Raw genomic sequence first — 26,674 nt, forward strand, 5'->3', positions numbered from 1 at the left:
GTGGTCATATATTTTCCCAAGACAGTTCATTGCTACTTAGAAGGAAAATATAAATTGTTCTCTTCGTTTGTTAAGATAAAAATGAAGAATGACTTCCCATTTTATGTTTTTTTTATAGGATAAGCTATTTCTGTTACACTGCTGTTAAACCTGCTTATAGTTCTACTACCACAGAGAAACATCACGCTTCCAAAATGATTGCAATTATCAGTCATTAAGGATGCTGCTCATATTGCAGTACAAATCCCTTATAAAAATATTACAACTTCAACTGATAATGTTTTATCTCAATTAAGCAACATACTAGAAAGTAATGGCCTTCTTTGCAGCTTGAAGACAAATCAAAAAGCACATAACAGACTTTCTCCTTGAAGTGTTTGCATGCTAATCTCTAGAGTACTTAATGTCACGAGAAGACAGCCTGCCTGTGTACTCATACACAGTCTTTTGTAGGATAAAGTTCTGTAATCTGAAAAGCATCAAAGATTTCTGAAAACATCAAGTCAACAGAAAATGATTGGCATTTACAGTTGCAAGCTGTAAGGAAGTATCTGAAAACTCAAATTCCAGCCCCAGTCTAACACTACCTGCCATCCTGGAGGCTGACGTGTTTAGAGAAGGCTGGACAACATCTGTGCCCAGCCAAGTCTGCAGCCACCCAGACGTTGGAGCAGCCACCGCCGTTCACCCCAGCCAAAGCCCGCGGTTCCACCGGGCACCACGCAAAACAGCGCATGGGCTTGCACAGGATGTGACCAACTTTCTCCCTCTTTTTCTAAACCAGGCATTGAACTTAACAATGCTTTGTGGCAGACAGACTCCAAAGGGAGTCATAATTCTTCCTTAGCTGTGGAGATATCCCATCTTCATTAGGGAACAGGACTCTATACAGTGCATTTATGCAGAAATATTGCCAAAATTCCTCTTGCAACAGCTGCCTTCACAGTTTCATATGTAAAATAGGAGGTTGGAGTTACCCATTAATCTCACAAAAGAGAATTTGATTGATGTCACATAGTTTGAATAGTAATTATAATATAAGCTAGAAACTGTTCGCTATAATAAAAATGGTTATAAACAATTCTAGATGCACAGAGTATGATGGATGATTTGTTATGACACTGAATAATGCTTTAAATATTGCATTGCCTAAATTCTAGCACACAGGACCCTATAAATTCAGAGCAACTCAAATTTCATTTACACAAGAGGTTTGTTTGACTGATAATATCTTAATTTAAAAATACGGGCACAGCCAGTTGCTCAAAAACTGCTTTGCCAACAAGGTCAATTAAATATGAGGTTTTATTTGAATTTTGCTTGATTAGAAAACAAACCTTGGGTAAGCTACTGGGGTTTTGGTCCTGTAAGCACAACACAGTCTCTGTCAAAATGAATCTTGGAAGCTGTACTAAAGCTGGATGAAAAAACCAGCACTGTCCAAACAGCAATGGGTTATATACAGCAATGGGTTATATACAGCAATGCATAAAATTGCCAGAACATCTGCCTCCAACTGCACTGCTCTTGATAACAGCACCTTGTGGGAAACAAACGTTCCAGCAAATCAGCCAAAACTTGATTTTAATTAATGTTTTTATTCTTAAGCCCGCCTTTGGTAACCAGTTTTCTGGTGTGTGTGCGTGGTGTTTTTTTTTTTTTTTTTTTTTTCCCCTCCCCTTTGACTATTTTTCCAGAATGAAAATGATGGAAGAATGTTGGTTTATTTTTGTTGCTGCTTGACAGCTAATCAAATTTGATATTTATATTGTACCAGGAAAATGAAATGTCAAGATGCATATTATAATACATTTCTGAAGATAGTAAATTAACCTTCGGCAATTCAATTTCACTTGGTGCCATCTATATGCTTCCTCACAACTCTTTTAGATCCCAGCAACCTGCTGACAGAAATACACCCTTCTCCGGTAGATGGCCGAGTCTGACATGCCACTTGCTGGCCAAACATAAACTCTCCTGGTGCAGGAGTGTCTACCACCTACCTAAAACCAGGTGCATGGGCACATGACCATCAAAGAAGTCTCTCAGAGCCTACTTTGGCTCTGGAACCTTTGGATCTGGAAACACTAAGGGGCTCGTATTTATTTATTTATTTTTAATCTAAACATCCAGCTCCTCCACATCAGCCAATGTGGCTATTTTAAACAGTGAAGGAATCAGACACTAAGACCAGAAGAGCAGCTAATCACCACTAAGACCAGAAGGGTCAAGGAGCAGCTTACAAAGCGAGAAGCATCTCACCATGGCACCACTTTCACCCACGTGATGTGAGGTGCTGCTTACGTGCCTGTAATACCTCACGACTCCAAGACAGAGCCAGCACCACCGGCACCATCGGGAAGCCTCTGCTTCCCCCTGCTCGGCCTCTGCCAAGTGCTGAGCAGCTTCCGAGCGTTTTGTACTGCCAGGGAGCTCCTCTGCGCCGCCACAGCCCCGCACCGCGGCAGGGAGCCCTATGCCATAGGAAAGAGGCAGCAGAACAGCAGTATAGGAAACAGTGGAGGAAAGAGGCTTACACACGGCACATGTCTTCAATCCTTGAGGGAGATATTCCAGTAAAACTGCAAAAATTCCAGAACTTTTTTCAATCATCTGAGCAAGTCGCACTGCTGCTTTTCCTCCTGGGCAGCACAACACATGGGAATAGAGAGAAGGAGAGAACATCTCAGGTGAAGAATCTGAGCTACAGAAAGGAGATTTCATTATGTCTTGCAATGCCAAACATACATTATTATTATTCAGATTTTTCTTATGAACTTTCCCAATTGCTGGCCATCTGCCCAGAACACCTTTAACCTCTTGTTTTCTCTTGCAAGTAACAGGGTAACTAGCTGATGGTAACATTTTCTAAATGTAATCAGAGTGCACTTTTATGGTAAATATTATCATCAGAATAAAACACAATTATATCTAATTAGCTGAATATCCAGCATTCCTCAATAACCCACCCACATCACTTTAGAGAGGTGAAACAACCCGAGTAGGTTATAATGTGCTGTCAGACCATGTCAGACCACTAAATACAACACAAGACAGGAGAAGACAATTAGTCCCTAATTCAACAAGACATTAACTCATCCTGAGTCAGCTCATGCCACTTGGCCAGACTCCTGTCCCGACATGACTAGTACATGGGCATGAATCTCAAGGAACAAGAAACTGCCTGTAAAGCCTGAAATTGCTGCTTGGTAGAGGTGTATCCATGCAGGAAAGCCTTGGAGGCTCCAGACATCAGCAGTCACATTTGCATCATTCGCTTCAGCTGCAGCCTGGCATGCTTGTATTATTTATGGCGATGCAAGGTAAGGTCACTACAACCGTGCCAGCACTGATGTATCTTAAAAAGACGACAACAAAGAAAAAAAAGAGGGAGAAAAGAAGGAGATAAAGTTATCAGACAAACAAAACCTGAATTTTGCCAGAAACTTGTGACCTCACTTGTTGCCTGCAAGTCCCTTGCATGAGTGCCCATGATCAGTGGCACTAAGGCTCTTTCCAGGGCCCTCAAAGGTTAGGGATAAATAGGGGGGACCGTGCTAGAGACCTCCCTTGCTGCTCAGCCCCACACCCAAGACTTGAGAAAGATGCCAGTGCTTGAAGAGCGGCAGCAGCGCCGAGCTCACTAGCTCCTTACAGATCTTGGACTCCATTTACAAAGCGCTTGGGCATAAGGACCCTCCCCACGCGCTCTGTGCACAGGAAACACGTACCTCCATGGAAGATTATAAACAGAAGGCTCTTGAAAGAGCTAACTTGCCAACAGGACCCCTAAATATTTACTCTGTGCTGGCCAACGGGTGGAAAGGAGCGTTTGCTGCCGAGCCTGCCCCGCAGCGGCGCGCAGGGAGCTCGCGCCTGGCTCCCTTGCGGTGGGCGCAGACGGGACAGACCCTGGGTGACAACGGGCACACTCTGCCTCCGCCGCTCCTGACTGCGAGCGCGTTACGTGTGTCAGTTAGGACCGTGATTAGCAAGATCCCCAAGCTGGGTACAAGGAGGGAACAAGTTTGGGAAGTTTAACTCACTGTCGCTTTTCTGATTTTTTTTTTCTTTTGTGATGAAGTGAAAACAGGTCTTTCACCAGCACATTTTTCCACTTTGAATGGAGAGAGAGAAAAGCAGGCATTTACCAAAACCAAACAAAAATCCTGAAAACTCACAATAGGTGGTTCCTGCTCTCAGGCAGCTCTAGTTTATAATCTTTCTTCTTTATTTCTATTTAATGACTCATATCATGCTACTCTCTCTCCATCTCTAATGCCTGCTGCTGAAATCTCCTCTAGAGAGATACGGGATGCCTGAGGGAAAGTCACACTGAAAGATAACTACAAAAAAAAAAAAAAAAAAGAAGAAGAAGAAAGATCAGAGGAGTCATCATTTTCCCAGGCTGCAGTGGAACAGATAAAACTTCCATTACCAAGATGAGCTCATCCTGCACAGAGTATGAGATGGACTGATCTTTTCACCTGTCACGATAGGATGAAAATCTTTCCATCAGATCTGTATTGCTACACATTAAAAAAAGTAAATGACATATACATACATATACATCACAAATGTGTGAAAACTTCTTTGAATATGTCTGCATCTCCCTGGTTTCACACCCTGAAACCTAAGAGTTGAAACACGCTTGCACTGGGACTTGGCAGCTCTAAGATCCAGGCGGTTGCCACAGACAGGGTGCGCCTTCTCAAAGCCAGATGTTATCTCAGCATGAAGAGCCATTAGCTATTAACTAATTTCATGTGCGGTGAGCTGTTAAACTGGCACAAGCTGCTTGTCAACCCGTTTCATCCTCACAGGTTACTCGCTTCACCTTGGCTAAACATGAGTCGAGCTGCTGTAGGCGGATGACACTAGACCCAGCTCTCCATGCCCATCGACACGTGCGCAGCCGCCCCACACACGCTCTTACGGGCAGCAGAGTGGCAAAGCCATCAGTGCCGTGGTCTCCTGCGGCCAAGCTCTAAGCAGGAAAGGCACCGATGGGAGAACCCTGTTTTCCTCCCTGGGCTAAGCTCACTGCCAGTCACTGGCCCTGAGGGCATGGGCAGGTGACGATACGTTGACTTGTGAGGGAAGTGGGAGAAACTGCAGATCTGCTCCATGGGAATCAGTGAAACCCTGGTGGTTTCACAACGCTGCCAGCAGAGAGCCCCTGGGGATTTCCCTAGAGAATTTCAGCTATGAATTTTAAATCTGAACATCTTGTAAAACCAATATTAGGGCGTTTTCCACATGGGTCCAGGCAGCAGCTGAGGAACGCGCTGAGACAGTAACATTGCTACAACTCAGTAAATCACACGTAATGGCTAACCAGCAGTGGAAACTCCTTTCAGAACAAGCCCGGTCCGTGCTCACGACAGTATCTGCAGACTGCCAGGACACACCTCATGTGCCCCCTTCACTGCCTACTGCATCCTGGCATCAGTGCCAGCTGCATCTCCCTCAGCCAGCAGGTCTACCTGCAGGGACCCTGCACACACCAGCGCCGTGCACTTGCGTGCACGGAAAAATTCCACAGGAAGCAGCAGAGAAGTTTTTGCACATTTTCCTCACAAGACCACAGGCATCATGCCAGCACTCAGCAGCTCCCATGGAGAGGGACTAATGCTGCTTGGTGGCTGCTAACGCCTTTGGGAAGAGTCACGGAGAAACTGGAGCGCGTCGAGCCAGGGGCTGGCGTTAGCCGCGGCCCCTCGGCCTGCCCCTCTGCAGCTGCAAGGAGCTCGGGGCACAGGCCAGCCCCAGGCACCCTCCTCCTGCAGCACCCTGTACCCGACACCTTGACACACAGCTCTTCACAGCCGCCCAGCGTCCTGCTGCACTTTCCTGGCCACAGGGAGGTGGTCGGGGACGCACTCCTTTTACTCAGGAGCACTTTGGAGCTCTATCCTTTTAATTTCCACTCCTGCATCTCTGCCATTAGCTGGTTTTCATCTTCACAAGCAGCAGGATTTCACCCAGCAGGTCTGGGATGGGGAAAGGCAGATCCCGGTAGCGGTTACACTCCTCGGATGTGGAGCCCTGGCCCTGGGTTAAACAACAGTTTACCAGTTTTGTAACATCATCAAGCGTGAGGCAAAACACTTGTGTTTAAATGCGTTTCACATCAGTCATGGCAAACAGAGTAGTTTAGGCTAAGCTTGGGGCAAAATTTAAAAACCCCACGTGGGACACAAGCACATAAGAAAGCAAATTCAATTAGCTTTGCAGAAATCATTACAGCAATCCACACAGAAAAACACTGCTAACTTTCCATAAGAATGGCTAAATTACAAAGACAACAGTGAAACGTTATAGTTAAAACACGTAATCATGAAAGAATTCAAGATTTTTCCTTGCGGCTGTTACGACACAGGCCCTGGCTGGGCCTGTGCACTGAAAGCCTCTCACCTCCAGCAGGGGCCTCTTGCATGGAGGAGCAACGAACTAGTAGCCTCCTTTAATCAATATCAACTCATTATTTTACAGGTTGCCTTTATATAAAATTATTAATTGGATATATATTAATGGGGGGGGGAAAATCGAGTGGGGGGAGAGGGTAGGGGAAAGGGTAAGCAAACTCAGTACGAAACTTGGCAATAGAAAGTGAAAAGGGATCCATAAAAACATTTTAATCCCATTGAGAAAGGTTTAAAAGATATAAATGTATGAATATGTTAGTATATGCACACATATATTCCCCAACAATCTTCCAAAATATATACATTCTTCTCAAGGGAGACAATTGGAAAGGAAAACTAAAATTGGTACCAGAGGAACTAGTTTTCTTAGAAATGCAAAATAATAAGTATCAAAAAAAATTAAAACCTTTTTTCCAAGATTCAACTGGTAGATCTCCCTATTCTAGCATCTTCTTTTTCCTGAAGTTGGCAGGGGGGCAGGATGACCTACTCTCTAACGTGGTGAGCCAGCCACATGCCCTAATACTTTTTCCTGATATCAGAGACCCCATCTGTCCTAATTTTCTAACATACCATGAACACAGTAAATTGCTCTATCCCTAGCACACCCCAGGGGCAGCTGCGAGCGCGCGCTGGTTGCGCGACCCGAGGCGCTGCGGCCCTGGCAGAGGTGGAGGAGAAGGTGCTGGGTTGTTTTGCACAAAGGCATTTGCGCTGGCCCAGCTTCCCCAGTTTTGCATCTGCAGATGTTTTCCGATACTGCTGAAAGAGAATGTTTGTGTTCGTTAAATACAAACCACTGCAAATATTTTGCTTAGGAAATATTTCTTAAATAAGACAAAATTACAGTCAAACTGACAACTGTTTATTCATCTGGATACTCCAAAAGCATCCAGCATCCCAGCACTGTGGGAGGAACCTGCTCCCCAACTGTGATCCATGGCCACATGCTCAAGCTAAACTTTAAAAAAAAAAAAAAAAAAAAAAAAAAAAAAGCAGACAGATTTCTCTAAATCCCATTTAATCTGTTTGCAAGTCATTAACAAAGTCCAAACTGCAAGTCAAAGAAGACACTCCTGTGCTTCCCAGGAGGCAGAAACGGAACAGATATAGAAATAACCCAATATTTGCAGGATACCCCGTAAGATACCCTGCAGGCTTGCAAGAACTCGGTATGCAGCCTGTAGACACCACCTGCCTTTTGTATGCGATGGCCATTTATCTTGCAAAAGAAAAGCCCTCTGCCAGAGAGCCGTGCAGAAGCCCACAGGACAGTCACATTTGCGGCTGACCTTCCGGTTGTTTGTGGCACCCAACGTGCCCCCAGCTGTCCAACCCTGGACTCATGCCTATCCTTGGAAAGGCACAGAAATAACATGGAGAAGATAAGCACATACACGACACAGATACAGGTATAAAAATAGCCAGCTAAAGTTGCTAGCTTTTTTAAAATATAGACTCATTATAAAAACAAATGTGTTTTATTTTCAACACAGTTAATGCATGGCAAGATAAAGCAAATCAGACAGAAATCACAAAAAGTTCAGTATCTAGAAATAGCAGTGCAGTTCTGTGCCAGAGTCTGGTTCAGTTTCTGTCCTGGAGGGACTCCAGGTTTACCCCAGTCTGTCAGACTGCAGTTTGCCCCCATACATGTGAAATCCATCTCTGAGTCAGTGCAAAACCATTGTGAAAGAAGCCAAAGAACTCAAAGAATCTTTGTCTAGCAAGACAGTCATCAAAAGCTGCCCTAGGAACCCAGGCAAAAATACTTCACTGTGTGTGAGTATTCATGGGTTGCAAATAGCACCTCCAAAGCAAATGCAGATCACAAAAAAGTGCTGAAATTACCTCTCTGACCAAAATGAGGTAGAAAATAAGTGCAATGTTTGTAAGTGCTGTCATAACCCACTCTGGTCCATTAGAAACCTGCGTGCTAGACTCCTGTTCTTCACCACATTCACCTGGAGAAGGACGGAGACACAGCCATGCCCTGATGGCCACAACCTGCCTGTTAACAGGCCGATACGCCAAGTACCGTGTTGTGGAAAACCAAACAGCATGTTGAGCATGGAAAGCTCCCCCTCAAGGTGGCTGTCACTGCTCGGTCCAGGGAGCATCTTCCATGTACCCAAGCAGTCCCATAGTGCCAGCTACACCTTGATCATCATTTTCTGTCCAGACAGTATTTTTCACTGACTGTTTTGTTTCCACAGGACATCTTCTGCAAAAGCTACCAAATATAAAGTCCTTTCCCGCACCCCCCCCCCCCTCAAAAAATAAGAAGTTTTTAAAACTTTTTTTCTTCTCTGGTTTGTAGGGTCCCAAAGAAGCAAAACCCTGCCCAGGGCACTTTTGTGTGCTTGCACCCACTGTCCTCCCACCCCGAAAGAGATGCAGAGAGATGAGCTCCAATGGAAAGAGACAGGAAAAAATTTAGCTGGCCTAACAGATGTTTTCATCAAATAGGCAGTTTGTAAGAGTACAGGGAGCAACCAAAGCACAGCAGGGCACATCACAGACATAAAGGGCATATTTTGCTCTCAATCAGTCTGACTCCAGGCTCTTGGGGCCTCACCCAATCCCACAGGAGTTGGACAAGAGACAGAAAACGAAGCAACACGACCGGTACGAGTGCCCTTGCTGACCATCCCTTGCTATTCTGTTGATGAAAACTGTCTATAAATCAGCACACCCAGATGACAGAACATCAGGAAGCATTGCACAAGAGAAAAGCAAAGGACATGTTCTCAAATAAGACAGATGTGTGCAATAACAGCAATAACAAAAGAAGGCTGTGTACAAGCACTCTAGGTTAAGAGTTCTTTGTAAACTCCTCCCTGCTCCAATTCATATTTCTTGAAGACAGAAACATGAAGTTATCCTGAAGGAAAAAATTACCCCAAAATGATGAAGTCCTATCAGGAGTCACATAGCTGCACAGCCCTTCCCTCGCAGTGAGCTTTTTTTCAACATCTCTCTTGTTTTGCACAGCCTAACATTCATGCACAATGAATTCATATTTAGATGGAAAACACTGATTTCCTTGACAGGTTCACTTCAATTGCTACTATATCATCCTACAAGTTTTACAGCTTTTCTTTTCCTTTGCCTCTTCAGATCATCCTCATCTTGGCTCTTCACTGAGCTCCATGCAGCTAAAGGAGCAGAGAGGTTGGAGGAAAAGGAAAGTCTGGTCTGGTGTCAGCTCCCTTTTCATCCTGAGCAAACAGCCTGGAGGTAGTTTGGGATCCTGCTGCAATATACGCTGCACAGCTGACGCTGCAGGAGTTCAAGGAACACAAACTCTTTCCAGATCAGCTTGACAACGCTCAGCAGCAACATGTAACATCATCAAAATCTCCAGATCTTTCCATGTGCTAAGTGCAGAACTTTGCTACCTTTGCAATCTGGGATCTCACATTCAGAAATATATTTGTCAGAATGACTAGGAGTGAAAAGGTCCTTGTGTCAGGGTGATGTTCTCCAAAATGCTTGTATCTACTCTATATTGACTTCAGAGCAGAATGTGTAGTATTGCTACATCCTTAATTTTCAAGCATTTCGGAGAAAAGGGTCACTGAAGTCCCCATCACACATTCACACAGGACTCACTTCATCGCTTCCTCAAGGTTGGGTTACTGAGCCCACACACCAGAGGAAGAGCAACTTAAATCCTCAGGCACAGGCAATCTGAGGACAGGCAGACCACCACCACCAAGTCACATGTAGCCCCTTCAAAAGCAGGCACCATGTGGGCTCCAAAAAGCCTCGATCCCTGCCAGTGATGCTGGAAGCACAAGCTTGAGCCCCATGGTGCTGAAGGCAGGAAAACGGCCGGGCTGCGTCCCACCTGAGGGGCAGCCGAGCCCACCTGTGCTGACGGCCGGGGCCGAGGCGTGAGCAGTGCTCGCAAACGTCCTGCTTGCTCTTGGCCGAGCCGTATTTCTGTCATCTGTATGGAATTATTGCCTCAGTCAAATTTGAAGCTTGGTACATTTCATTTCAAGATGACTTTACAAGTCTTCCTATGTGCTATTCATTTCAGCAGCACTCGACTATTGCACAACAGTCATATGATCCAGTGTGTGTTTTTATGAGACAGACATGACACACAAAAATTAAAAACAGGTTCCTTGTCTGGAGGGAGGAACTGCAGAGAAAAAGAGGAAAAACAATGTGAACGCGCACCCAAAGAGCAGGGTGGAGGAAAACAAGGAAGGAAGAAAAAAAAAAAAAAAAAAAAAAAACACCAGGATGAGCCATCGGAGTCATTTCATCCTACTCCGAGTGAAAACAGCTTTCAGCAGCATGAAAGACAATTCATTTGCATAAATTTACTACAGGACAGAATCGAGCTGCGCTGCTGCTCTTCAAGGCTGGCACTGGAAGATGGACAACCATGCATATGGTCCAGGCACTTATTAATAATTTAATACATTTCCTTCTATGAGGAAAACTTTTAAACTGCCCTTCTATGTATAAAAAAAAACCTGACACTGTCTGTACATATTATGGGTGTATGAACTGGATCTTAACATGAAGAATTGGGCGTTTCCTCTGAACCCTGTGTTTTAGGCACTCAGCTTGAAGCCAGAGGTGTTTCCTATGCTTGGCCATATCCCCTCAGGCATGCAGCCTAATGCAGGCACTGAAGGCCGTGGGGAGCGCGCCAGCGCCCCGGGTAGCTCCGCGTGCGCCAGCGCCCCGGGCAGCTCCGCGCACGCCGCACGCTCACGCCGGGCTGCGCCTCGGCGCGGCAGCCGACAGGCCCGGCTGTTGGGGCCTGTTCAGCCATGGCTGCACGCGTGCCGCCATGTTTGTCTCAACTGCCACAGCGGGCAGAGGCGGATGCCGCCCCCCATGGCACAGGCACAGCCGCGGTGTCACGTCCGTGAGCACTGCCCAGGGAACAGCTGGAGAGCTCTTTTACTTTGCCTGGCCCTTGCAGCACTGGCCAGGACAAAAACACTCTGTCTTTCCACCACGTGTACTCCTTTGCTTGAAGGTTTATAAGATTAAGTACCTTTATAAAATTAGGTAACGCAGCAGGTGTTATATTTACAGCTATCTGGGCATGAACAGAAAGAGTTGAGGTAATCAAATCTCATGCTTGAGGGATAAGAGGATCCTGTGGCTGACCCATAGCCAAGGTCAGGCACAAACTTGTTCCCCCACTCCCTCAGGAGCCCAGCACAACAGGCCAGGTGCAAGCAGTGCATTTCTACTTAGTTTTCAGCTTCACTCCCTTGGAGGTATCCACTGCTGGAGGTCACATACAGAACACCATGATGGCCCAATATCTGCTCGCATTACCCCGTATAGGCCAACATGGATATATGGATAACATGTTATGTATGGATAACACTCACTGCTCTATCTCAATGCGGGGTAACCACAGGGAGTCAAGCCTGGACTAATCAAAATGACTTGCACTTCTCCAAGCATCTAATGCATGACACAGGAATCGTCGAACCCCCAAACATCACTCCAAATATGTGACTGATCCTTTGCTGCCTCTCTCATTACTAATATCCCCAGCTAGAAACATTCCGCAGATAAACGCGTGCTATGCCGCATGGATACAGCCTGCTGAGCAAACCAGTTCCTCTCTGTGATGAGGCTTTCTGAAAGATTCGATTTTAAATAGGTACAAGAACATCCATATGTATTTTATAACAGTCCACATATATATATACATGTTTAAGCATAGATTTTTATTTTATGGATAACTGAATGCCAAGAAGTATGGAAACATAACAAAAAGAAGAAAATTATTTCCTTGTAGTGAGTGCAAAACAAGCCTTTAGAGATAAACACTTAGAGGCATTTTTATACCTTTTGTTCTTTCACTACCTGGAATATATATGGCAGCAAAGAGCCTCATCTCGCCAGCCATGGTCACAAGTGATTATTTCTGCCAGTAAAGTGCTACTTCGGGGCCCATTTGACATCTTTACATATGCAAATATCAAAACCAAACTGTACACTCACGTGTGCACAGTTTCAAAAGAAAATTCCACAGAATCCAAAGCCACACAGGAAAAATCCTGCCAGAGGAAATCAAAAATTAAAGATGTGCTGGCAGCCCCTTAGCATTCTCATCCCAGGAAACCAAGGAAGAGAGGAGGAAGGCGACGCTCGCTCAGACACAAGCACCGAGATACATTCAAGCACTTTGAATTTTCAAATGATCTTTTCATACTTTGTAGCTTCTTTTGTTAATAGTTTAGCAATCAATTTATCTTTCTTCTAATATCTGCATATCTACAAAATGCCAAGTTCAGCATCTGTTTTGTCATAGCTATGCTATATAATGGATAGGAAAGGCAAGATGATAAAGAGGACTTAGAAAATGCAATAGTATTTCAGTCACTCAAGGTTAACTACCACCCGTATCAAAGGGAGGTTCAACATGAACTTCAAACAGGACCCCAAATTGTATCTAAAACCATAGATTCAAATTAAAAAAAAAAATCTTCAAGCCAATGAGATAGCATGGGAACCAACTACATGAACGCAAAATTATTAATAAGTTATTTTAATAGAATCTACATTCATTGCTGCTGAAGACCAGCACAAATCTGTTTGCTTCATCTACTCCACTGCTTCTAGCACAGAATGACAGAATATCACAAGAAAATGCTGCCTGTCTTTTGTCATCCCAGAAGAGCAATCAATCTCTATTCAATCTAAAGAAAATGACCAAGGGGGAGAAGGGAAAAAAAAATAGCAATACCTGATTTCCTTAATGGCACTCTGCAAAGAAGAACAAAAGGGCCCCAAGATAGCATTATTTTTGTGGGCTTCAAAAGTAAACAGGCAGATGGTCCTTAAAATGTTCTTTTTTTTTTAAATAATAAATGGCTTGTTTGAACCAAACCTTTGGAGAATTTGTTAAAAGATTGTTCATAAATGTAAAAGTACTGCCTTCTGTCGATGCTAATTGTATCCTCAGGGCAAAGCCTGAAATCTAAACTGAAGCTACCTATCCGTATTGTGAGGTCGACAGAATAAGGCCACACTTGCAATGATGGGAAACCTGACATTACCGTTGTAACCTGCTCCTTGAATCCTGCCACATGGGTATGCAGAGTAACTAGGCAGGGAGGCATTTAGCAAGCTGGGCACTATCAGTATCTCATAGGCAAATTGGGGCAGCAACAGGCAAAGCACAAGAAGACAGTTAATGACAATGTATGTATAATTTGCAAGGAACACACCAGTCTTTTTTGTTTCATTTGCTACTAACGAGTCCTTAATTTTAGGCTTCAGAATAGCAGCCTAAGCCACATACTTTTTAGATACTAAATAAGTACCTTAAATACCTAGTGAGATATAAGTTGGATATGCCCAAAACTATATATTACAGTGGAGTGATATAAGAGTAATTCCACAAGTCTAGTGGAGTTGCTGTGGAGCTATATTGCTATAAAGAGGAAATTTGCTCATGAATACACAGCACTACTGAAAGCATCACTTCATATCTGTACGAGCAGGCAGCACTTCCACTCTGTCACCATGACCTGACCCATTACCCTAGCACATTCCATGTTAGTCGCCACAGTGGCACTAGAGGTGTTAATTGGAAAGGTAGCCTTGACATGTGAAGCAACACACCATCTTAAACCAAACCTGAGCTAACCCACTAGGCCTCTCGAGTTCATTCGCAATGATAATCCTCATTTATACCACCAGTCCTTCCACCTGCAGGCTGGAAATAAAGAAATACAGCTCATATCCTGTGACTACCGTCAAACATGACTGCAGGATGATTTTTCTGCATATTATCTGATTGTAACAGCTACAAAAATACTAGGTAATTGCGCAGGTTTTCCTAGAAATTCCCTGCTCCCTTTTAACAGCTTTCCTAAAAGAAACAAAATAAAATGAAAGAAAATGGTAAAACTCTTTATCATATTGGAATCTTTCTAACAAGAGGCACTGTGCTCTTGGGATGACATCTTAGGCATCTCACTGCCTTCCTACGCTTTGCGTCTATGTTGGGAGTCGGATTCTGTTCTTAGTGCCGTAAAGCCACATACAGAGCTCCCATCCAGGCATCACATCCTGCTAGTGAATATCTATCAAATGAGCCACGTACTTATGTTTTAATTGCACTTTCTTGGCACTTGAAGACTTAATGGAGGGAAAAATAAATAAATAAATAAAAAGGAAAAAAAAAGAGAAACAGCCCTCAGTAAGTGGGCACAGACTTCAGAGAAAGCAAGGAAGGGCATTTGCTCAATTCACACGCAGGGCTGAATTTGGCAGGCCTGTGTTTCTGCACTGTCATGCTCTTAGAAGAAGAAAGCATTTATTTAGAAAAAATGTTTCCAGTGTTTTTTCTTGAGAAGAAGGGGAGGCTTCCTTTTATGTACTGAAAAATGTCATTCTTTGTCTATGCAATTATCCAAGTACATCAACCATGCACTTACAGTAGAAAAATCAATTAACATACAAGATAGTTAATCCTTTGTAGTTGTCCTTCATTTAACACTCTAGGTTACACGTTGTATAAACTTTGGCTCTGTCCCATACATTGTTGAAAAAGTATTGTTCCATGAAGGGTGTTCGAAAATGCACCACATAATCACTGCCATCCTTTTTTTTGTCATATTTTGTTTTGTTTTCTGACTGACAGCAGTGACGCTTTGCAAAGACAGACAGGACAGGATGGAGCTGAACTGTCTTTGATTCACTGCGCAACAATGGATTAGTCACTTAACCTCCTGATCTCCAGCCTGCCACGTGAAAATGGTGCAACTGTGCACAGGACTGTGGTGAGGATTAATTAACTGTCATTAAAGCACTGTGAGACCTGCTCAGAAAAAAAATATTTCTGTAAAAGTACATATGGAAAAAAGTGCTAATTGATGCCAGCTGGCCTTTCCTCTGAGGCAGCAATAACAGCTTCTTACCACACACATTTCCTTCAGTGGGCACAGAAAACATACCTTTACTTTCCAATTCCGGAGTTTTGCCCTAAAACTTACAAACCATTTGATTTTCAAGAAAATTTCAATTAAGAGAATGGTGTTTCAAAGGTCATCCTGATTGCTCTGTTATAAGCAAAAAACACATTAACTTCTCAGTGTAACACCTACACTGAGAAGTGACCCCTACTTACAATGTACAGCTCTAGATTTAGGGTCTTCCCTCTTAAAAGTTCTGCAGCGTCCTGCCTGCTGTACAAGCCTGACAACCCAGTTAAAAAAGCCTTGACCTGAAGCAGAAAGCTGCTGCTGTTCCCGCATTGGCCTGGTATGACACAGCACCAGCAAATCAAAAGAAAAAACACATGTATGCAAGTATATGTTCATATACATATGTACGTAGTTACTTTTCTTTTGATTTTCTCTCTCTACTGCAAAGCAATGCATCTTCGGCAGCGCCTCCCTCAGCTGCAGGGACTTGGAGCTGCTCCACCTGCTCATGTTTGCTGATAGAAGCCAGAGGAATTTTCACTTCATCTGTTTAACAGATGCTCAAGCTCTTTTCTCAAGACATGTCATACAAAAATGGCTCCAAAATAATTAGTGGGATTTTAGGCGGGCTGACTGCAGTGGCTGCACGTAAGGTACAGCTCAGACAGCTCTTAAGAGATGGCAGCTTCGGAATGAGTGTCTGGGACTCCAGCAGCACTCATTTAAATCTTCCTGCATGACACTTTTACAGTTTTCCATGCAGTCAAAAGGGTCAGTCTGCAGAAAGCAGCTACAATATGAGAAGCACCCTGAACTTCTATAATCTCTTTCATTCATCCTGACATAAAAGTAATTGATAATGGAGAGCAAACATGGCACCTAATTCAAAGAGGGGGAAAAGCCCTACACAAGTACATCTGCAGTCATAATGTCTGTGTCTGCCAATCCAAAATATGATTCACCATTTTACTAAGGAACAAACTGGAATAAAAATAATATTATGAAATGTGTTGCAAAGTTCTGCTTTAATGCTCAGTTGAAGGACGCGCCTCCCTTTGCTGTTGGGCCTATAGCCCAAGAGTCAAGCAGGGCTCATCTTCAACGAGTTGCCCCTGCCTTGGTGCTCCGTACTCATCCTTAGCATGGCAACCATCCATCAGAATTTAGTGGCAGAAGATGGCTCAATTGCGAAGCGAGAGGCCTCGCTGAGGAATTTGAAGAGACAGCAAGAGTGCCCCGTAACTGCTCGCAAGGCTCAGGTGACAAAGTCCAGGGGTTACGTTACTTAAACTTCTCCTCTCCAATTTCACAATGGATTTTCACAACATGAGCCCTCCAATTTCACCATGGAGGACTACTAAACTGAAATTCCTTTGCGTAAAATTATGGTAAGAATGTAATTTCCCATTGCGTAATTTCTTGATAAGCGTCTTTTAAACAGCCATGAGTTACCGATTTTAGGCCTATGGCACTGCCACAGGCCTCTTTGGAAAAGGCCAACAAGGTGGATCTAAGTGGCAAAGGGTAGGTTACACTTTAAAAAAAACAAACAAACAAAAAAAAACAACAAAAAAAGCCTTTCTACCCCACATAACTGTCTGTTTTGTTTCATTTTGGGGGGCGGGGAGGCTTTCTTTTTACTGCAGACTCATTTCAGCTATCAAGAACCCGCAGAAGCTGAAAAAATACATATATTTGAATAAACTTTCAGGAGTTAATTGCATTAAATTTCCCTGCAGTAGAACAGAACACAATTTATCTTAAATTTAATTTACTTTGGAAGAGTAGCCAGAGACAACTTTAGCATGGTTTAGCTAATATGGTTTTAATTTGGGTGCTTACTGAATTTGAACTCCCTTTTCCTACATGCATCAGGTGCTGCTGAAACACAGAACAAGGGCTAACCCTGCGCCAAGCACATGTGACCAAGAACAAGAGCCACCAGTGACATGGGCTCCTACCAAATGGGAGCTCATCCATATCCTGATTTCCTTATTAGCTAATGCCACCTAAATCTTGAAAGCACTTTAATTGAAGACCACATGCATAACTGTGAATTATAGATGAAATATAAATATATATATATATATATAAAATGACCTAAGCCCATCTTCCCACTGATTAATTCATTAGTTTCCTCCCAACTTGTCCTGCCTTTGCAGCCAGAAAGGAACCCTGATACCAAACACACAAACTAATGCCAGCTCCTGGCAAGGGGAAACCCTACTCACGCTGCATTTAAAACCGTATTCCTTTCTGTCAGAGTTAACAGGTACTGCCAGTCCATCCTTTCAGTTTTTCTTTCACCACTAAAAATCTTAATAAACTTAATTCCAATTTTACACTGCTGTGAAATTCAGTGACAATACATATCTTTTAATAAGATCTTGCTGTAAAATGTCTAAAAGTAAATAGCAGGGATTCTTGAATTATAAGTGCAAGAAAAGTTCTTACCCAGGGAATACTTACTGATTTGCTTGCCAGACAGAAAACTTGAAGAAAGGAGACAGAGCAGTTTTGCAGGGCGGGGGTATCGTATTTCTGCTGCACTTGTTATTCCTGTACAGGCTATAAATGCTCACAGGAGAGCAAAGCTCATTGAAACACCACCAGTCCCGCGTCAGATGCTCACAAGTGATTACAATGAAGGTGGTTTATCAGTACTACATAACAAACACAAAGAATTCAAATTGGAAGTATGCCTTGAAGATGGTTATTTTCCTGAACATTTCACTAATAGACAAAAAAAATCTTATGAAATAAAAAAAATCATGTCAGTAGTAGTTTCAGACACTGACGTCCATTCGCAAGAATGGAAAAAATTCCTTCCTCGCCCAAGCTGACATATTTATATTATCACACAGTGCTGCAGATTATACTGCAGTAGTACTCAGCAAACAGGGTGACTCGAGGGACCCTCAGAGCAGCGGTGGGTGGCACCACGGGTGGATCTGCCAACCTTTCACCACTGGGACACCCATCTGCATCCCCACAGCCAACGCTCCCACTGAGGAGTGGGGCCAGGGGATCTTGCCGTGTCAGGAGAATCCTGTTCCAGCCTCCGTTTCCTTGGCCTCAAAGGGAAGCGGAGCTGCGCGGATCAGGCCTGGCACCACACCCACACTCCTGCCCAGAGCACAGCCAAGAGCGGCCACCGCACAGCACTGCAAGGTCCTGGTGCTCAGGCCGCCACCAGCACCGAGCCCCACAGCCCGGGCTTGCACCGTTCTGACAGAAGCCAGACAACTTCCCTGGCTCCAGGGAGCAGCGCTCTAAAGGACGGTGCCCCCACTCTCCAGCTGCTCCCACAGATCCCAGCTCCAGCCTCGCTCCAAAGTCACCGTGCCGGGACAGAGACGCCTCTCAAGGACACACACTGGAACAAAACAATCACCGACGACTGCAGCATCTGCTCGGCATAACCACTGCAATAAATTTCAATCTCGTTTTAATTCGTGTACGTCAGAAGCTATTAGGTCTTAGATATCTGAACCTTAATTATTATGGAACCAATTAGCTCCTATGATTAGGAGGCCTTGCATGAGCAGCTCTGAAGAGCGCAGTATTTTCTACAGCATAAAAAAAATAAATATCCTAACAAATCCATAGGTCTCTAGGACTTTACACTTACCACCACACTTTATACTAGCACCTTTGCTTTCTGCCAGGTTGCATAAAGTCAGACTTTACTCTTTATGGGCCTGTACTACATCATATTAAGTGGTTATGTAATTAAATATTATTCCCTCAGAAAATTTGAAAAATTTATAACTTTCTATTCAGAAATTTTATGTTTTTCTACAAGACTACAATACGTGTATCTTCCTTTATTTTCTCAGCCCTAGATGATTTGAAAAGTCCTGTACTAAGTGAATAATATTAAGTTTCCCATGATCTCGACCAGGTCTGCTGACGTTCAGCAGTATCTCACATAGACACATGTACCACTATCAATTTAATTTCCTTGCTATTTTAAAGTTTTGCCTAGGGGATATTCTCTGTAACCCGCTGCTCAGGACGATGGGCTCCAGCACACGCTCCCGAACAAACCCTGGCTTGCCCAAGCAAACTGCTCCGCGCAGGGCAGGACGTTCCTGCTCTGCAGGTTCACACAGGACAAGGAGGTGCTGGGAGCATCTGCTCCCTGTGCAGGGGACACGGGGACCCTCCTGCGTGGTCAGGAGGGCAGGGGAGTACAGAGCGCCTGGCCCCCAGGGGCCATCCCACATGCACCTACTCCCTCCTGTAAAGGAAAAGGGGTAGATCAGAACCGTGATGCTGACTGTGAAAGACAAGGCTGCTTCTAGACATGAGAACTTCCCGAATAGCAAGATGTCGTTTACTTGAACCACTGCTTGAAAAATGTCACCTGTGCAAATGCTAAGGTGGGGGGAAGGGGGGGGAAAAACCACACACACACACACCAATAAAATATCTGACAGGACATAACTTCTAGTGCTCTCAGAATACATTAGTCTTACAATGCCACTTTACCAGTAAAAAAATAAAGTTACGCCAAAGTACATTCTGCATAGTACAGACGCTATTTAAAGCGTCTTAAGACGCCACTTAAGATTTACTCAGTTGCTTTAGCTAATTTATATTCTCTGCCTGCAACTCATGGACTTTAGGAAATGAAGCATTATGCCACTTCAACAACATTCTTCACTTGCATCTACCCATTATATTTCTATTAGCTCCTCTGCACTCAGTCAAAGCATAAATTCTCCCTGACGTAAATGGGCTCTGCATCGTGAAGTAAATAAAATGATACATAAGAGATCTCGCTGAGGCTCTGCTCCTCGTCCGCAGGATGTTGTGCAGGACATGCTGCATGGAGGCGTCCTGCAAGGCCACGCTGCGTGGAGATGTCCTGCAAGGCCACGCTTCCGCAGAGCCAAGAACAGCCTGTCCCTTAACTCTCCAGGTGCAGGACAGGACCTGCCTGTATGGTCACATCTGGAGAAGCACTGAGCATACACGTCCCCATCATCAACAGTAGGACAGGAATTCGCCAAATTCTTTGAAGTGTTCTGGGACAAACCCACCTATAACGGCTTCAGCAAGAGCTCTACTGTTCCCTAGCTTTGGGATGAAGCACTTTGCTTCACATAATGCTATATGGACAAGAGTAAACAAAATACTTGGTCTTTCTTTGGCACATTTGTTGTGACATTAGCTTTGCTTTTTGCGAATACATTATTAAGTCTCTTACCACTAAGCACCGTCTCTAAATATACTGAGGCTATTAAGATCTGTCCCAAGCAAAACTCACATGCTCCCTTTTGGCTCATCTGGTAAGAGGAATAAGAAGCAGAAAAACAGAACAGACTACAAAAATAATGCTCTCGCTTCAGAGAGAAAATATATAATGCTTAAGCATAATAACAGAAGGCCTTTAAAAAAGCAAGAAAATAAGCTCTGAGGTCCACATTCAAATGAAGCATGGTAGAAAATAACCAGCTGGGGAGTGATGTTAGTTGACTTTGTTTCATTTGCTTAATTTTCTTTCTTTATTACGTTAATAGTCACCTTAAAGTTACAAGCTTACAAAAGGACTAAAACCTTCCAACTAGCTGACTTATATTTACAGCTGGATAACACTGCACTCCAGAGAATCGTTCTTGACCACACTATAGCTGCAAAGAGAACATTTTTATTAAGCTTTATTAGGATAAAGTGGGTGGTTTTAAGAACAAATGCAGCTTCTAACCTGTTGTGGTTCGAGTAGCCGAATCAGCAATAAATGTTTAAGAGGTGTAGTATACTTAAATTACCTGAGGAAGTTTAAATAAAACAGCAGATCATTAAACGCCAGGGATACCAAAAAACAAAGGCATGCTCAAAAGTCTCCTAACACATGATTTCATACTGATCAGATCTATAATGTGCATAACATCCATAAAACCTGCTTCACAGTGGAGGAGCTGCTTCTGCCTATCAGGAAGGAGCCCAAGAGGCTCCAGCCGTGTCCTGCTGGTCCCACTGGCCGTGTCCTGCTGGCCAGTCGATAGGTATCGGAGGCCATGACCAGCTCCAACTGCTCACACTGGCCATCGCTGCCCTCAAGCGCCCTCCCTCAGCCCATGACAGCTCCCAACAAGCCCCTTCCCAAACAAGGAATTGCCAAGCACTCCGTTCCCGCCTGTGGCGCTGGCTTTCCCCACGTTTTCAGCCCTTGGGAGCCACCAGGACAGTACAAAGAAAACAGAGCAACCTGGTCTCTGGGTATCAAAATACCCAGGAAGGTTTTGTTTGTATCAGATTTGACACATTCACTGGCAAAACACACCAAGCCCAACCTGCAGCACACAGAATTTTGCAAGCATGCGGTGACACAGAGTCCTGCCCCAAGGTCTTTGCAATCAAAACTAACAAGGCAGAAAACCAGAAATAAGCAGCAATATCTGAGCAAGTACTATTCCTAAATGACTCTCTTACACAAAAGCAGGTCTAGCAGAGCAATGTCAAAACAATATATTATTTATTTAATCATTATCCCAAAGAGCAACATCTTATTTCTAAGGAATATCATCAGATCATTATCCACGGCTCACTATTAATCCTATATATTTGTTATAACTGTTTACGTTGTAGACTAAATTCAAGCCTCTGCCTCATGATGGAAATTATACTGCACAAATAATGGTTTCACATGTGCTAAGATTTATCAGCAGGGCCTGCAGTTAATGGCATGGCATATACGGACTCTCGTCCTGAAAAGAGCGTTTGGAGAAAAATTTAGCAGAAAGGGGAAGGGAAAACACTCCCCAGGCTCCCAGACAGCAGATGTTCCCCCCATAATACTGTAGACCTGTCACCTTCTGTGGCACGGACGCAGAATAAAACCAACAGCAACCGTCACCACATGGCAGACAGTGCAGCCATTGCTCCTTCTGCCTTGAGAGTGATCATTTAAGCTATTCTAAAAGATAAGGTTTATTTCTTTTTATTAATTCTTGGCTGTTTTTTAAATCTGCATCAATATGTGAATTATTTGATTTTTAAAATGCCGATAATGCTCTAATGCCATGTTTGCAAGACATTAAAGACAACTTTTCTCAGCCTTATGCTAAAGTATTATTTTATCTTCTTATTTAAAACTAAGTTAGTGCAGAAATCTCAATATCATACCTTCAGCAAAGCCTCAATTAATAATCTTATCCAAAGAATACAGTAAGACAGGCAAACTGAGTTTCATGCCTGCAAATACCATGTTACAAAAATATGTTTTGCCACTTAATAAAAGCATATTCTTAAGAACAGAATTACTTGGACTGCTGATGTTTCTGTAATCGTGGCCTCCCATGTGGATGAGCACAGCTTATGCAGTGGTGGAAATGGGAAGAACAAGATCACCTCACCCAGGTGGGTGACAACATCTGAAGGAAAGCAGTCCTGAGTCGGGTTACTGACTCTTCACTACTGACTTCACTTTGAAGAGCCTTGTAATTTAATAAAAATGCTAAACCTATGACACCACTTCAAAAGTTGCAGGCAATGTTTTTAACCTCTGTCCTTTTGTGTTACAGCAAGTGTGTGTGGAAATGCAGCAGCAGCAGACACACACTCAATTTAGCCCTTTCTCTTCGCACCACCTCTGTAGCTTCAAGGGACAGAAGTCAGGAAACGTTAGAGTCAGTGTAAGCTCATTAGGACATTAGTGAAGAATGAAATACTCAGAACTTAAACAAATCTGTTAAAAGGTCCAGAGAAAGCATACATTTCTGGGTAGACAGCAACCCATTTTCTGGAGATGTTCCAGATTTTCAGTTTCCATCTGTCTGTACTTAGTGCTACGATAACATCAGTTTCCAGCTGAAACACGAGTGCACCGTGTTTGATGCGAGAGAGCCACAAGTAACATAACTACCGTCATATCCAAATCCTTTGGCTCCAAATGAGGAAAGACACAGTTCTTTATACACACATCTACATGCCAGTATACACAGAAATCCTCTATTTAGAAAGGGCAAATTACAAACCTGCAATTTAAAGTGTTGTCTGGCTGGGTGGGAGGAAAGACTTAATCTTATTGCCAGCCTTGGGACCACCCAGGCACCCGTGACAATCGCTCTGCCCAGCAACTCTGGGCAAATACTTCCTCTTCCTTCCTGCCGAGCAAAATCACGCCAAAGAATCCAGAGAGTGGGAAAAGGCTCAGCCAGCAAGAGCACACAGGGGTGGATGTGCTGAGAAGGGGGAACCAGTCCTGAGCCTTCTGCTGCAAGTCAAATTATATTTCAGGAAACACGATGACAACAAAGCAACATTAGTTCTGGAATTGAGCAGGGAAGAGAAATTTGCTCAGTTACTTAATTTTGCAAGCTTTGCAGGGGTTCCCTGCAGACTTCCTCAAGTAAAAGATTTTTCAGCTATTTTTCAGCTAAAACCATCACATAAAATTATAAAATGAGCCTGGATCTCAGCTGAAGAGTTTGTTGCTTCAAGATTCAACAGCAAAAGCCAAATGGCAAAAAGAAGCTGGTCTTGTGATGAAAGGACAAGGAAAAGAGCAATCTCCCAAGAAAGTCAATGCCCAGACCTCTGAGCAGCAAAGCAATTGCATATGTCAAGTTCCCATAACATGATGATGCCAGCTTATGTTAAAACTGCAATAAAATGAGATGTCTGGAGCTGTGTGAGAAGAATGATGCTATCTCATTAATGGGATTACATAGAAAAATTGGAGGGATTTCAGTGAGGAGGAATAAAACGATTAAGGATCAAAAGAGTATGACTCATGAAAGAAAGTAAAAACCCAATGCAGCGCTCTTGCTTAAAAAGCCATTTCTCATGAGAGTTAACGCTGTACACACCACAGCATTTTCCCCACTTACAACCTGGAATAGCTATGATAGATCAGACCACATAGAGAGAAAACTCTTATTACAAAATATTGGCTTTGTAATGGCAACACAGAGTATCACTCAGCAAGAAACTAATAATTGGCAGGAAGAGAGGCAAGGCAGGCTAATTACTTAGAAACAGCTGGAGGATACAAGCCCACTACAAGAGGAATACATTCAGTCAGGAAAGAAAAACATAAAAAATAGATTGGGAATAAAGAAACTGGGCAAAATAAGAGCTCCCTAGTCATAACCACCATGTTGCTTTGCAAGGAGAAAAAAAAAAAAAAAACTAAATATAGAGCAAAATTCTCTGCATTGGGGAGTTGAGCATCTCTTTGCAATCCATCTTTTCCAGTTGAGGAAGCACAGGTTGAATAAAAATGCTCATTTAAATTCTACACACACATTCTGACTTCAGAAAGCATTATTACGTCTGAACTCCTCACACCAGGGGTGGAAGGCAAATACTTTGTGAATCATATTTATGATAGCAAATATTCTCTAAAAATTCATTACCTGTCAACATAAAGGACAAAAGACATCAGTACGGAAGAGCAGATGCTATGAGTTAATGCACCAGACACAGTAGGGCCACTGAGCAGCAGGGCTCAGCACCAAAGAACACGCTCCTTTCTTGGCTATTTCAGCAGGTAAGAGTCAAACAAAAAAATGACACTTCCCAGTGAGAAACTTTGCAGATAAAGTGCTGGCCCTGGAGGTGCCAGGGCAATTCACTTCCCACATTCACACATGACTCCCATAGTGCAGACACTACGCCAGGAAAGGCATCAGGGAAAAAAGAACAAAACATGAAGCGATTTCTTCCAACCCCAAGATCAGACTCTCTCTAACAACAGAATGGCTCCATCAGGACATGCACATGGAGCACATTTGTTAGCTGCTTTTTTAATAAAGTTTCTTCCCACAGAAGAGCACACTTGAAGCACTTCAGCTGCTACACCTTAAAGAAGTAAAGCTTGTTCAGAAACTGTGCTTTGATGTAAGTGGGTAAATTCATCTGGCTGCACAACTAATTCAAGGCCCAACTGTTGCCTTCTTAAACAACCATCCTCCAGTATCAGGCTGCAACCCCATTTCTGTAGGACTGTATCTCACTTAGCATGGCTGTATAAGCACTATGAACATTTGGTCCTTCAGCTCCCATCTCAATACTGACACTCACAGAAAGCAAAGGCTGTGTTTACCATCAGTGACATTAAGTGCAAGTAGTTATAAACCCTCTGCAATTTGCATTGCACCACACACCAGAACTGGTGGTGCTGACAACCCAGAACTTAAATTCTAAACCCCAATGACCTTTTTGATTTGCAGACCGTAAAGCTAATAGTTAATGGGATTTCCACAACAACAACCACAACGTTAATTGGAGCTCTTCGGATCCCTCGTACACACATGGGACACCTCTGCAGTGGTCTTGCCCCTTGAACATTTCCTCCCAAGTACCTTGCATCCAGTGTGAGCCCGGGTCTTCATGAGCGGAGTTGTGGTGCACAGCTCAATAGCTTCTGGTTCGTGGAAGATCACGGTCGGGAGAGGCTCCTTCCGGAGAGTTAAAACATTCAGCTTTGTTTTTAACATGGTCTGAAAGTGCTAAACGGAGAAAGAAAAGCAATTAACTTGGGTTCTAGGGGACAAAAAATTAGCAACTGCATTTGTTCCAATGTGTTTCATTTGCTATTCAGAGTGCCTTGGAAATTTCCAGGGAAAGGTAACACACTTCATCACGTTTTATAACTTCAGAAGGTGAAGATCCATTATTACTATTATCAACAAGAAAACTGTTTTTAATTAAACCAGATTTGCACACACAGAAAGACATGGTTCAAGCATTTTAGAGCAGGGATGGGAGGAAGAAAGCTTTCATACTCATCTAGGGTTTAACATCAGAATTCACATGCCTTCCAAAAAAGCTCTAAATTCAACCTCCCTTCATTCCAAATCCCAGACATATAAAAACTGCTCACAAGCCTCCTTTCTCTGTTAAAGACAACACAGAGGGAGAAAGCTGGTGGGAGGGGAGGGAAGAGTAGTCTTCCTTCTTTCATCAGTGACCATTTTAAAGAAGTCAGTTTCATCCATCCCTCTTTTTCTTTTCTCTCTACTTAAATCTTATCTCACTGGCCTTGGTGGAATCTGCCCTTCCCAGCGAGCAACCTGCCTCCTCGCTTGGCCTTCAGCCTCCTCCTGTCCCTTTGTGAGGAACAGCTCCTCTGGTCCCCAGTGCAGGGACCACTACGGGTACGTAGTGAGGTACCACTACTGAGAGGTGCTGTTAAAAACTTGCCACTTGTTAAAACAAAGAAAAAGAATCCCCCAGGACTGGATAGAAAAGGGTCTAGAAAGCAAAGCGAGCAGGGAGGTTGTTAATGAAAATTTTTTCAATGTTTGCTTGAGCGAAGAAATCCAGCCCTTGAAAAATTTCCAAATTGGTTTTGTGAAATCAAGT

General features: G+C 43.5%; 1 protein-coding gene across 1 annotated transcript in view; it reads right to left on the reverse strand.

Annotated features, from left to right (window-relative positions):
- PID1 (phosphotyrosine interaction domain containing 1) overlaps positions 1–26,674 on the reverse strand; it is a 73,364-nt gene that overhangs the window by 16,451 nt on the left and 30,239 nt on the right. The window contains exon 2 of the mRNA XM_088528512.1: positions 25,672–25,818. Coding sequence (XP_088384638.1) covers positions 25,672–25,818 — 147 coding nt within the window. The remainder of the gene's footprint in view (positions 1–25,671; positions 25,819–26,674) is intronic.

This window comes from Tinamus guttatus, unplaced genomic scaffold, assembly GCF_059628265.1.
Source record: "Tinamus guttatus ecotype Peru unplaced genomic scaffold, ASM5962826v1 Tinamus_guttatus_pri_ptg000311l, whole genome shotgun sequence".
In the NCBI taxonomy this organism is placed as follows: Eukaryota; Metazoa; Chordata; class Aves; order Tinamiformes; family Tinamidae; genus Tinamus; species Tinamus guttatus.